This window comes from Dendrobates tinctorius, unplaced genomic scaffold (genome assembly GCF_039654945.1).
Source record: "Dendrobates tinctorius isolate UK_male_01 unplaced genomic scaffold, ASM3965494v1 ptg000251l, whole genome shotgun sequence".
In the NCBI taxonomy this organism is placed as follows: domain Eukaryota; kingdom Metazoa; phylum Chordata; class Amphibia; order Anura; family Dendrobatidae; genus Dendrobates; species Dendrobates tinctorius.
The window spans coordinates 7,597,484-7,612,469 of NW_027361918.1; the positions used below are offsets into that span (position 1 = coordinate 7,597,484).

The following is a 14,986-nucleotide window of genomic DNA, read 5'->3' on the forward strand; positions in this document are numbered from 1 at the left end:
TTTCACAGGTTTAAGTGAATCATAAGGGCTTTATTGAGAGCCCAGTGAGGAGACTGAATAATATCGACCTACTTTTGTATTCTCACCCTCCAGCTACATAGTAATGTCATTAATCAGTGACGTCTGAAGAACACTGTGAGAACATGAACAGACTCTTGTGAAATGCTGCATTGTCGCGGAACAGGTTCTGCCATCTTCCTCCCTTCCTCTTTCCTTGTATTATTGGTATATATACCAGACATCTAATGACCATCGAGATGTCTCCAGCTTTCCACTATGTCTCCAGTGACCAGCCTCGTCCTGCTGCTCGCCTCCAGCTATGTGAGCTCTTTAGTAGCACCGGAGCTCTACTCGGACACCTCAATAGTGGGACCTGAAATAGATGAAGAATTGGCCAAACCTGGTGAGTAACCAAAGTGCATATAGAGAACCCAATCCATTGGCTCCAGACTTGTCTATGTAGGCAATGATATTGAAACTGGGATTTTTTGTTCAATGTCTCCATTTTGCTTAATACGATTCTCCTCCTTAAACACATGTAAGAGTCTGGCTGTGACTAATGATGAAGAGTTGCAATCTGGGGGGAAATGTGCAGAAAGTGTTCAATTTCCCTGCAGCGCCACTGCAGGGGAAATGAAGTATTACACAATGGTCCATTCATATCAACAGTTCCTCCAGAGATGTTCCTTGTGACCGATCCATACTATGGCCCAAAGCTGAGGATCCTAAAACCCTATAGGGGACCTATATGCTACAACCCCACAGGATAGTGATTCGAGGGATCCGTCTGGAACTTACCTCCTCATAGAGACTGATCAGATGAGTCTGTCAGGAGAGATGCCTCATGAACCTGTGTTGATGTTGGGTCATGAGGTTATTCTTACTCAGATCCTCCAGAACTGCGTCTCCTGGAAAACCTTCAAGGATTTTACCCACAGCCGAGATTACACTCACCGGCCTATGATTTCCAGGCTCAGATTTTGCTCTATTCTTGCATATCGGCCCCATACTTGCTCTGACCCATCCTGTGGCGCAGACCTTGTTATTATGGAATCTGTGAATATTACATGTAACCATCTATCATGGTCAGGGCCGGCTCCAGGTTTTCATGGGCCCCGGGGGAAAGGGTCCCAGTAGCCCCTTTAACTCGTACCACAATTAATGATGTACAGACACTTCGGAGAAATATAATACATGAGACAGGGCCCAACCTGCCCCCTCATCCTTTACATATGCAGTATGTCTTTGGAGTGTGGGAGGAAACCCACGCAAACACGGGGAGAACATACAAACTCCTTGCAGATGTTGTCCTTGGTGGGATTCCAACACAGGACTCCAGCGTATGCAGACATGAGCACACACAGTACACAGACGTGCCACACACAGTATGCAGACATGTGAACACACACAGTATGCAGACATGTGAACACACACAGTACGCAGACATGTGCGCACACACAGTACGCAGACATGAGCACACACAGTATGCAGAAAAGTTAACACACACAGTATGCAGACATGTGCACACACACAGTACGCAGACATGTGCACACACACAGTACGCAGACATGTGAACACGCACAGTACGCAGACATGTGAACACGCACAGTACGCAGACATGTGCACACACACACAGTATGCAGACATGTGCACACAAAGTATGCAGACATGTGAACACACACAGTATGCAGACATGTGCACACACACAGTACGCAGACATGTGCACACAAAGTATACAGACATGTGCACACACACAGTACGCAGACATGTGCACACACACACAGTACGCAGACATGTGCACACACACAGTATGCAGACATGTGAACATACACACAGTATGCAGACATGTGCACACACACACAGTATGCAGACATGCGAACACACACAGTATGCAGACATGCGAACACACACACAGTATGCAGACATGTGCACACACACACACACAGTATGCAGACATGTGCACATACACAGTATGCAGACATGTGAACACACACAGTACGCAGACATGTGAACACACACAGTATGCAGACATGAGAACACACACACAGTACGCAGACATGTGCACACACACACAGTACGCAGACATGTGCACACACACACAGTACGCAGACATGTGCGCACACACAGTATGCAGACATGTGCGCACACACAGTACGCAGACATGTGCGCACACACAGTATGCAGACATGTGCGCACACACAGTATGCAGACATGTGCACACACAGTACGCAGACATGTGCACACACACTACACAGACATGTGCACACAATGCAGACAAGTTAACACACGCACAGTACGCAGACATGTGCACACACACAGTACGCAGACATGTGCACACGCACAGTACGCAGACATGTGAACACGCACAGTACGCAGACATGTGAACATGCACAGTACGCAGACATGTGAACACGCACAGTACGCAGACATGTGCACACACACACAGTATGCAGACATGTGCACACAAAGTATGCAGACATGTACACACACACAGTATGCAGACATGTGAACACACACAGTATGCAGGCATGTGAACACACACACAGTATGCAGACATGTGAATACACACACAGTACGCAGACATGTGCACACACACAGTACGCAGACATGTGCACACACACAGTACGCAGACATGTGCACACACACAGTATGCAGACATGTGAACACGCACAGTACGCAGACGTGTGAACACACACACAGTACGCAGACATGTGCACACACACACACACAGTATGCAGTCATGTGCACACACACAGTATGCAGACATGTGCACACACACACAGTATGCAGACATGTGCACACAAAGTATGCAGACATGTACACACACACACAGTATGCAGACATGTGAACACACACAGTACGCAGACATGTGAACACACACAGTACGCAGACATGTGATCACACACACAGTACGCAGACATGTTAACACACACACAGTACGTAGACATGTGCACACACACACAGTACACAGACATGTGCACACACACTATGCAGACTTGTGCACACACAGTATGCAGACATGTGAACACACACAGTATGCAGACATGTGCACACAAAGTATACAGACATGTGCACACACAGTACACAGACATGTGCACACACAGTACGCAGACATGTGCACACACAGTATGCAGACATGTGCACACACAGTACGCAGACATGTGCACACACAGCACGCAGACATGTGCATACACACAGTACGCTGACATGTGCACACACAGTACGTAGACATGTGCACACACACAGTATGAAGACATGTGCGCACAGACAGTACGAAGACATGTGCACACACACAGTACGAAGACATGTGCACACACACAGTATGCAGACATGTGCACACACAGTATGAAGACATGTGCACACACAGTATGCAGACATGAGCAAACACAGTATGCAGACATGCACACACAGTATGCAGACATGTGCACACACAGTATGCAGACATGCATCCACAGTATGCAGACATGTGCACACACAGTATGAAGACGTGCAGACACACAATACACAGACATGTGCACACACAGTACACAGGTGTGCTCACACACAGTATGCAGACATGTGCACACACAGTACATAGACATGTACACACAGTATGGAGACATGTGCACACACAGTACACAGACATGTGCACACACAGTACGCAAACATGTGCACACACAGTAAGCAGACATGTAAGCAGACATGTACACACAGTATGCAGACATGCGTGCACACACAGTACACAGACATGTGAACACACACAGTATGCAGACGTGCACACACACAGTATGCAGACATGTGCACACACAGTATGCAGACATGTGCACACACAGTATGAAGACATGAGCAAACACACAGCACACAGATGTGCACACACAGTATGCAGACATGCACACACAGTATGAAGACATGCATCCACAGTATGCAGTCATGTGCACACACAGTATGAAGACGTGCAGACACACAGTACACAGACATGTGCACACACAGTATGCAGATGTGCACACAGTACGCAGACGTGCGCACAGTACACAGACGTGTGCACACACAGTACACAGGTGTGCTCACACACAGTATGCAGACATGTGCACACACACAGTACGTAGACATGTACACACACAGTATGCAGACATGTGCACACACACAGTACACAGACATGTTCACACACAGTAAGCAGACATGTAAGCAGACATGCGCACACACAGTATGCAGACATGCACACACACAGTATGCAGACATGTGAACACACACAGTACACAGACATGTGAACACACTCAGTATGCAGACATGCACACACAGTATGCAGACATGTGCACACTCGGTTCACAGACATGCGCACACACAGTATGCAGACATGCACACACATAGTATGCAGACATTTGCACACACACAGAACGCAGAAATGTGAACACACACAGTATGCAGACATGTGAACACACACAGAACGCAGACATGTGCACACACAGTATACAGACATGTGCACACACAGTACGCAGACATGTGCACACACAGTACGCAGACATGTGCACACACACAGAATGCAGACATGTGCACACACAGTATACAGACATGTGCACACACAGTACACAGACATGCGTGCACACACAGTGCACAGACATGTGCACACACAGTACGCAGACATGTGCACACACAGTACGCAGACATGTGCACACACAGTACGCAGACATGTGAACACACACAATATGCAGACATGTGAACACACACAGAACGCAGACATGTGCACACACAGTATACAGACATGTGCACACAAACAGAATGCAGACTTGTGCACACACAGTATACAGACATGTGCACACACTGTATGCAGACATGTGCACACACAGTACGCAGACATGTGCACACACACAGTACGCAGACATGTGCACACACACAATACGCAGACATGTGCACACACAGTATACAGACATGTGCACACACACAGAATGCAGACATGTGCACACACAGTATACAGACATGTGCACACACAGTACACAGACATGCGTGCACACACAGTGCACAGACATGTGCACACACAGTACGCAGACATGTGCACACACAGTACGCAGACATGTGCACACACAGTACGCAGACATGTGAACACACACAATATGCAGACATGTGAACACACACAGAACGCAGACATGTGCACACACAGTATACAGACATGTGCACACACACAGAATGCAGACTTGTGCACACACAGTATACAGACATGTGCACACACTGTATGCAGACATGTGCACACACAGTATGCAGACATGTGCACACACACAGTACGCAGACATGTGCACACACACAATACGCAGACATGTGCACACACAGTATACAGACATGTGCACACACAGAATGCAGACATGTGCACACACAGTATACAGACATGTGCACACACAGTACGCAGACATGTGCACACAGTACGCAGACATGTGCACACACACAGTACGCAGACATGTGCACACACACAGTACGCAGACATGTGCACACACACAGTACGCAGACATGTGCACACACACAGTACGCAGACATGTGCACACACACAGTACGCAGACATGTGCACACACAGTATACAGACATATGCACACACAGTACGCAGACATGCGTGCACACACAGTACACAGACATGTGCACACACAGTACTCAGACATGTGCACACACAGTATACAGACATATGCACACACAGTACGCAGACATGCGTGCACACACAGTACACAGACATGTGCACACACAGTACTCAGACATGTGCACACACACAGTACGCAGACATGTGAACACACACAATATGCAGACATGTGAACACACACAGAACGCAGACATGTGCACACACAGTATACAGACATGTGCACACACACAGAATGCAGACTTGTGCACACACAGTATACAGACATGTGCACACACTGTATGCAGACATGTGCACACACAGTACGCAGACATGTGCACACACACAGTACGCAGACATGTGCACACACACAATACGCAGACATGTGCACACACAGTATACAGACATGTGCACACACACAGAATGCAGACATGTGCACACACAGTATACAGACATGTGCACACACAGTACGCAGACATGTGCACACAGTACGCAGACATGTGCACACAGTACGCAGACATGTGCACACACACAGTACGCAGACATGTGCACACACACAGTACGCAGACATGTGCACACACACAGTACGCAGACATGTGCACACACACAGTACGCAGACATGTGCACACACACAATACGCAGACATGTGCACACACAGTATACAGACATGTGCACACACACAGAATGCAGACATGTGCACACACAGTATACAGACATGTGCACACACAGTACGCAGACATGTGCACACAGTACGCAGACATGTGCACACACACAGTACGCAGACATGTGCACACACACAGTACGCAGACATGTGCACACACACAGTATGCAGACATGTGAACATACACACAGTATGCAGACATGTGCACACACACACAGTATGCAGACATGCGAACACACACAGTATGCAGACATGCGAACACACACACAGTATGCAGACATGTGCACACACACACACACAGTATGCAGACATGTGCACATACACAGTATGCAGACATGTGAACACACACAGTACGCAGACATGTGAACACACACAGTATGCAGACATGAGAACACACACACAGTACGCAGACATGTGCACACACACACAGTACGCAGACATGTGCACACACACACAGTACGCAGACATGTGCGCACACACAGTATGCAGACATGTGCGCACACACAGTACGCAGACATGTGCGCACACACAGTATGCAGACATGTGCGCACACACAGTATGCAGACATGTGCACACACAGTACGCAGACATGTGCACACACACTACACAGACATGTGCACACAATGCAGACAAGTTAACACACGCACAGTACGCAGACATGTGCACACACACAGTACGCAGACATGTGCACACGCACAGTACGCAGACATGTGAACACGCACAGTACGCAGACATGTGAACATGCACAGTACGCAGACATGTGAACACGCACAGTACGCAGACATGTGCACACACACACAGTATGCAGACATGTGCACACAAAGTATGCAGACATGTACACACACACAGTATGCAGACATGTGAACACACACAGTATGCAGGCATGTGAACACACACACAGTATGCAGACATGTGAATACACACACAGTACGCAGACATGTGCACACACACAGTACGCAGACATGTGCACACACACAGTACGCAGACATGTGCACACACACAGTATGCAGACATGTGAACACGCACAGTACGCAGACGTGTGAACACACACACAGTACGCAGACATGTGCACACACACACACACAGTATGCAGTCATGTGCACACACACAGTATGCAGACATGTGCACACACACACAGTATGCAGACATGTGCACACAAAGTATGCAGACATGTACACACACACACAGTATGCAGACATGTGAACACACACAGTACGCAGACATGTGAACACACACAGTACGCAGACATGTGATCACACACACAGTACGCAGACATGTTAACACACACACAGTACGTAGACATGTGCACACACACACAGTACACAGACATGTGCACACACACTATGCAGACTTGTGCACACACAGTATGCAGACATGTGAACACACACAGTATGCAGACATGTGCACACAAAGTATACAGACATGTGCACACACAGTACACAGACATGTGCACACACAGTACGCAGACATGTGCACACACAGTATGCAGACATGTGCACACACAGTACGCAGACATGTGCACACACAGCACGCAGACATGTGCATACACACAGTACGCTGACATGTGCACACACAGTACGTAGACATGTGCACACACACAGTATGAAGACATGTGCGCACAGACAGTACGAAGACATGTGCACACACACAGTACGAAGACATGTGCACACACACACAGTATGCAGACATGTGCACACACAGTATGAAGACATGTGCACACACAGTATGCAGACATGAGCAAACACAGTATGCAGACATGCACACACAGTATGCAGACATGTGCACACACAGTATGCAGACATGCATCCACAGTATGCAGACATGTGCACACACAGTATGAAGACGTGCAGACACACAATACACAGACATGTGCACACACAGTACACAGGTGTGCTCACACACAGTATGCAGACATGTGCACACACAGTACATAGACATGTACACACAGTATGGAGACATGTGCACACACAGTACACAGACATGTGCACACACAGTACGCAAACATGTGCACACACAGTAAGCAGACATGTAAGCAGACATGTACACACAGTATGCAGACATGCGTGCACACACAGTACACAGACATGTGAACACACACAGTATGCAGACGTGCACACACACAGTATGCAGACATGTGCACACACAGTATGCAGACATGTGCACACACAGTATGAAGACATGAGCAAACACACAGCACACAGATGTGCACACACAGTATGCAGACATGCACACACAGTATGAAGACATGCATCCACAGTATGCAGTCATGTGCACACACAGTATGAAGACGTGCAGACACACAGTACACAGACATGTGCACACACAGTATGCAGATGTGCACACAGTACGCAGACGTGCGCACAGTACACAGACGTGTGCACACACAGTACACAGGTGTGCTCACACACAGTATGCAGACATGTGCACACACACAGTACGTAGACATGTACACACACAGTATGCAGACATGTGCACACACACAGTACACAGACATGTTCACACACAGTAAGCAGACATGTAAGCAGACATGCGCACACACAGTATGCAGACATGCACACACACAGTATGCAGACATGTGAACACACACAGTACACAGACATGTGAACACACTCAGTATGCAGACATGCACACACAGTATGCAGACATGTGCACACTCGGTTCACAGACATGCGCACACACAGTATGCAGACATGCACACACATAGTATGCAGACATTTGCACACACACAGAACGCAGAAATGTGAACACACACAGTATGCAGACATGTGAACACACACAGAACGCAGACATGTGCACACACAGTATACAGACATGTGCACACACAGTACGCAGACATGTGCACACACAGTACGCAGACATGTGCACACACACAGAATGCAGACATGTGCACACACAGTATACAGACATGTGCACACACAGTACACAGACATGCGTGCACACACAGTGCACAGACATGTGCACACACAGTACGCAGACATGTGCACACACAGTACGCAGACATGTGCACACACAGTACGCAGACATGTGAACACACACAATATGCAGACATGTGAACACACACAGAACGCAGACATGTGCACACACAGTATACAGACATGTGCACACAAACAGAATGCAGACTTGTGCACACACAGTATACAGACATGTGCACACACTGTATGCAGACATGTGCACACACAGTACGCAGACATGTGCACACACACAGTACGCAGACATGTGCACACACACAATACGCAGACATATGCACACACAGTATACAGACATGTGCACACACACAGAATGCAGACATGTGCACACACAGTATACAGACATGTGCACACACAGTACACAGACATGCGTGCACACACAGTGCACAGACATGTGCACACACAGTACGCAGACATGTGCACACACAGTACGCAGACATGTGCACACACAGTACGCAGACATGTGAACACACACAATATGCAGACATGTGAACACACACAGAACGCAGACATGTGCACACACAGTATACAGACATGTGCACACACACAGAATGCAGACTTGTGCACACACAGTATACAGACATGTGCACACACTGTATGCAGACATGTGCACACACAGTATGCAGACATGTGCACACACACAGTACGCAGACATGTGCACACACACAATACGCAGACATGTGCACACACAGTATACAGACATGTGCACACACAGAATGCAGACATGTGCACACACAGTATACAGACATGTGCACACACAGTACGCAGACATGTGCACACAGTACGCAGACATGTGCACACACACAGTACGCAGACATGTGCACACACACAGTACGCAGACATGTGCACACACACAGTACGCAGACATGTGCACACACACAGTACGCAGACATGTGCACACACACAGTACGCAGACATGTGCACACACAGTATACAGACATATGCACACACAGTACGCAGACATGCGTGCACACACAGTACACAGACATGTGCACACACAGTACTCAGACATGTGCACACACAGTATACAGACATATGCACACACAGTACGCAGACATGCGTGCACACACAGTACACAGACATGTGCACACACAGTACTCAGACATGTGCACACACACAGTACGCAGACATGTGAACACACACAATATGCAGACATGTGAACACACACAGAACGCAGACATGTGCACACACAGTATACAGACATGTGCACACACACAGAATGCAGACTTGTGCACACACAGTATACAGACATGTGCACACACTGTATGCAGACATGTGCACACACAGTACGCAGACATGTGCACACACACAGTACGCAGACATGTGCACACACACAATACGCAGACATGTGCACACACAGTATACAGACATGTGCACACACACAGAATGCAGACATGTGCACACACAGTATACAGACATGTGCACACACAGTACGCAGACATGTGCACACAGTACGCAGACATGTGCACACAGTACGCAGACATGTGCACACACACAGTACGCAGACATGTGCACACACACAGTACGCAGACATGTGCACACACACAGTACGCAGACATGTGCACACACACAGTACGCAGACATGTGCACACACACAATACGCAGACATGTGCACACACAGTATACAGACATGTGCACACACACAGAATGCAGACATGTGCACACACAGTATACAGACATGTGCACACACAGTACGCAGACATGTGCACACAGTACGCAGACATGTGCACACACACAGTACGCAGACATGTGCACACACACAGTACGCAGACATGTGCACACACACAGTACGCAGACATGTGCACACACAGTATACAGACATATGCACACACAGTACGCAGACATGCGTGCACACACAGTACACAGACATGTGCACACACAGTACTCAGACATGTGCACACACACAGTACGCAGACATGTGCACACACAGTATACAGACATATGCACACACAGTACGCAGACATGCGTGCACACACAGTACACAGACATGTGCACACACAGTATGCAGACATGTGCACACACAGTACGCAGACATGTGAACACACACAATATGCAGACATGTGAACACACACAGAACGCAGACATGTGCACACACAGTATATAGACATGTGCACACACACAGAATGCAGACTTGTGCACACACAGTATACAGACATGTGCACACACTGTATGCAGACATGTGCACACACACAATATGCAGACATGTGAACACACACAGAACGCAGACATGTGCACACACAGTATATAGACATGTGCACACACACAGAATGCAGACTTGTGCACACACAGTATACAGACATGTGCACACACAGTACGCAGACATGTGCACACACACAATACACAGACATGTGCACACACAGTATACAGACATGTGCACACACACAGAATGCAGACATGTGCACACACAGTATACAGACATGTGCACACACAGTACGCAGACATGTGCACACAGTACGCAGACATGTGCACACAGTACGCAGACATGTGCACACACACAGTATGCAGACATGTGCACACACACAGTACGCAGATATGTGCACACACAGTATACAGACATATGCACACACAGTACGCAGATATGTGCACACACAGTATACAGACATATGCACACACAGTACGCAGACATGCGTGCACACACAGTACACAGACATGTGCACACACAGTATGCAGACATGTGCACACACAGTACGCAGACATGTGAACACACACAATATGCAGACATGTGAACACACACAGAACGCAGACATGTGCACACACAGTATATAGACATGTGCACACACACAGAATGCAGACTTGTGCACACACAGTATACAGACATGTGCACACACTGTATGCAGACATGTGCACACACAGTATGCAGACATGTGCACACACACAGTACGCAGACATATGCACACACACAATACGCAGACATGTGCACACACAGTATACAGACATGTGCACACACAGTATGCAGACATGTGCACACAGTACGCAGACATGTGCACACAGTACGCAGACATGTGCACACACACAGTATGCAGACATGTGCACACACACAGTACGCAGACATGTGCACACACAGTATACAGACATATGCACACACAGTACGCAGACATGCGTGCACACACAGTACACAGACATGTGCACACACACTACGCAGACATGTGCACACACACAGTATGCAGACATGTGAACACACACAATATGCAGACATGTGAACACACACAGAACACAGACATGTGCACACAAAGTATACAGACATGTGCACACACACTGTACGCAGATATGTATGCAGGCAGTTTTACGTGGTACACAGAAATGTATACACAGACATGTATATGCGGTACGCAGACATGTGCACATACACATGGTACCAGATATGCACACATACATTATGCAGACAGGCACACACAAACATATACAAAGATACACATACAGGCATTCGTACATATACATATTTGAAGACAAATTCACAAAACCACATATAAACAGACAAATACACAGCCGTACACACTGACATGCACAGGTACACACATCATACTTGCATATACACAAACATACAGACACATTAGAAATGATTTTTAATCTGGTGAAGCTGGCAGCAATCCTCGCTCACCTGCTCCCGGCTTGTGGCTGTGAATGGTGAGCTGCTAGTAGTGATGTGGCCGGGCCAGCACTGCGCCTTTAATTTTGCTTGTGTGTCACCCTGGCCACATCATTACTAGCAGACACGGCCGCACAGGGCACTGCATGTGGCCATATCTATAAGTGATGACAATGGACCAGCACCGACGGCCCTGCACAGCTGCTGGGGGACCTGTCCGGGCCCCAACAGGCAATGGCTCCCCCTTTGTCCAGGGCCCCAGCACTTGCCCAGGTGTGTCGGACGCCAGTCCTGATCACGGTACTTAATTCCTGCAGTACTCGGGGGTGTCCGCCATCCGGGCCCGATAATTAGTCTACTTTAGTGATTTTGAGGTGACACCATACGTCCTGCAGGTGACATTTTATGGTACATTTCTGGTTTCCCGGATCGGTCGTCTCTCACGGGATTTTCTTCAGCAAATTCTGTATATAAAAGAAGACGTTTAGCAGATCGACCTTCCCCTCATCCTCCTCCACCATTTCACACAGACTATTTGTGTGGGGGTCAGCACTATCATTTCTGACCTTCTCACTTTTTATACAATTGAAGAATATTTTTGGATCATTTTTACTTTATTTGGCGCTGATTCTCTCGGGCTCAATCTTTGCTGCCTTGATTTTTTATTTTGATTTTTACACAATTTTTCTTATATCTATTTGATTCCTCGTCTTGTCCTTCTTCTATTATTTCCTTCTCAAACCCCTGATAAATTATTTCCTCATCTCCTCCCTCTTGTGGTATTTCTTTGTCACCACCGTCTTGTATTATTAACTTGTCACCAATCCATTGTATTATTTCCTCCTCTCCTCCCTCCGGTATTGTTTCCACGTCTCCTCCCTCTTGTATTATTTCCTCATCTCCTCCCTCTTGTATTATTTCCTCATCTCCTCCCTCTTGTATTATTTCCTCATCGCTTCCCTCTTACATTGTTTACTTGTCACCAACCACCCCATTGTTAATTTCCACATCTCCTCCCACTTGTCTTAATTCCTCACACCCCACTGTATTTTTTTTATTATTTCCTCCTCTCCTCCCTCTTGTATTATTTCCTCCTCTCCTCCCTCTTGTGTTATTTCCTCCTCTCCTCCCTCTTGTGTTATTTCCTCCTCTCCTCCCTCTTGTATTATTTCCTCCTCTCCTCCCTCTTGTGTTATTTCCTCCTCTCCTCCCTCTTGTATTATTTCCTCCTCTCCTCCCTCTTGTGTTATTTCCTCCTCTCCTCCCTCTTGTGTTATTTCCTCCTCTCCTCCCTCTTGCGTTATTTCCTCCTCTCCTCCCTCTTGTTTTATTTCCTCCTCTCCTCCCTCTTGTATTATTTCCTCCTCTCCTCCCTCTTGTGTTATTTCCTCCTCTCCTCCCTCTTGTGTTATTTCCTCCTCTCCCCCTCTTGTATTATTTCCTCCTCTCCTCCCTCTTGTGTTATTTCCTCTTCTCCTCCCTCTTGCGTTATTTCCTCCTCTCCTCCCTCTTGTGTTATTTCCTCCTCTCCTCCCTCTTGTATTATTTCCTCCTCTCCTCCCTCTTGTGTTATTTCCTCCTCTCCTCCCTCTTGTGTTATTTCCTCCTCTCCCCCTCTTGTATTATTTCCTCCTCTCCTCCCTCTTGTGTTATTTCCTCCTCTCCCCCTCTTGTATTATTTCCTCCTCTCCTCCCTCTTGTATTATTTCCTCCTCTCCTCCCTCTTGTGTTATTTCCTCCTCTCCTCCCTCTTGTATTATTTCCTCCTCTCCTCCCTCTTGTATTATTTCCTCCTCTCCTCCCTCTTGTGTTATTTCCTCCTCTCCTCCCTCTTGTATTATTTCCTCCTCTCCTCCCTCTTGTGTTATTTCCACCTCTCATCCCTCTTGTGTTATTTCCTCCTCTCCTCCCTCTTGTATTATTTCCTCCTCTCCTCCCTCTTGTGTTATTTCCACCTCTCATCCCTCTTGTGTTATTTCCTCCTCTCCTCCCTCTTGTATTATTTCCTCCTCTCCTTCCTCTTGTATTTTTTCCTCCTCTCCTCTCTCTTGTGTTATTTCCTCCTCTCCTCCCTCTTGTGTTATTTCCTCCTCTCCTCCCTCTTGTGTTATTTCCTCCTCTCCTCCCTCTTGTGTTATTTCCTCCTCTCCTCCCTCTTGTATTATTTCCTCCTCTCCTCCCTCTTGTATTATTTTCTCCTC

The 14,986-nt window shown here is 47.4% G+C and overlaps 1 protein-coding gene across 1 annotated transcript in view; it reads left to right on the plus strand.

Annotated features, from left to right (window-relative positions):
- Nucleotides 1-234: 234 nt before the first annotated feature.
- Nucleotides 235-14,986, plus strand: part of LOC141065373 (uncharacterized) — a 59,129-nt gene continuing 44,377 nt past the window's right edge. Inside the window, exon 1 of the mRNA XM_073557826.1 lies at nucleotides 235-403. Coding sequence (XP_073413927.1) covers nucleotides 277-403 — 127 coding nt within the window. The 5' untranslated portion in view covers nucleotides 235-276. The remainder of the gene's footprint in view (nucleotides 404-14,986) is intronic.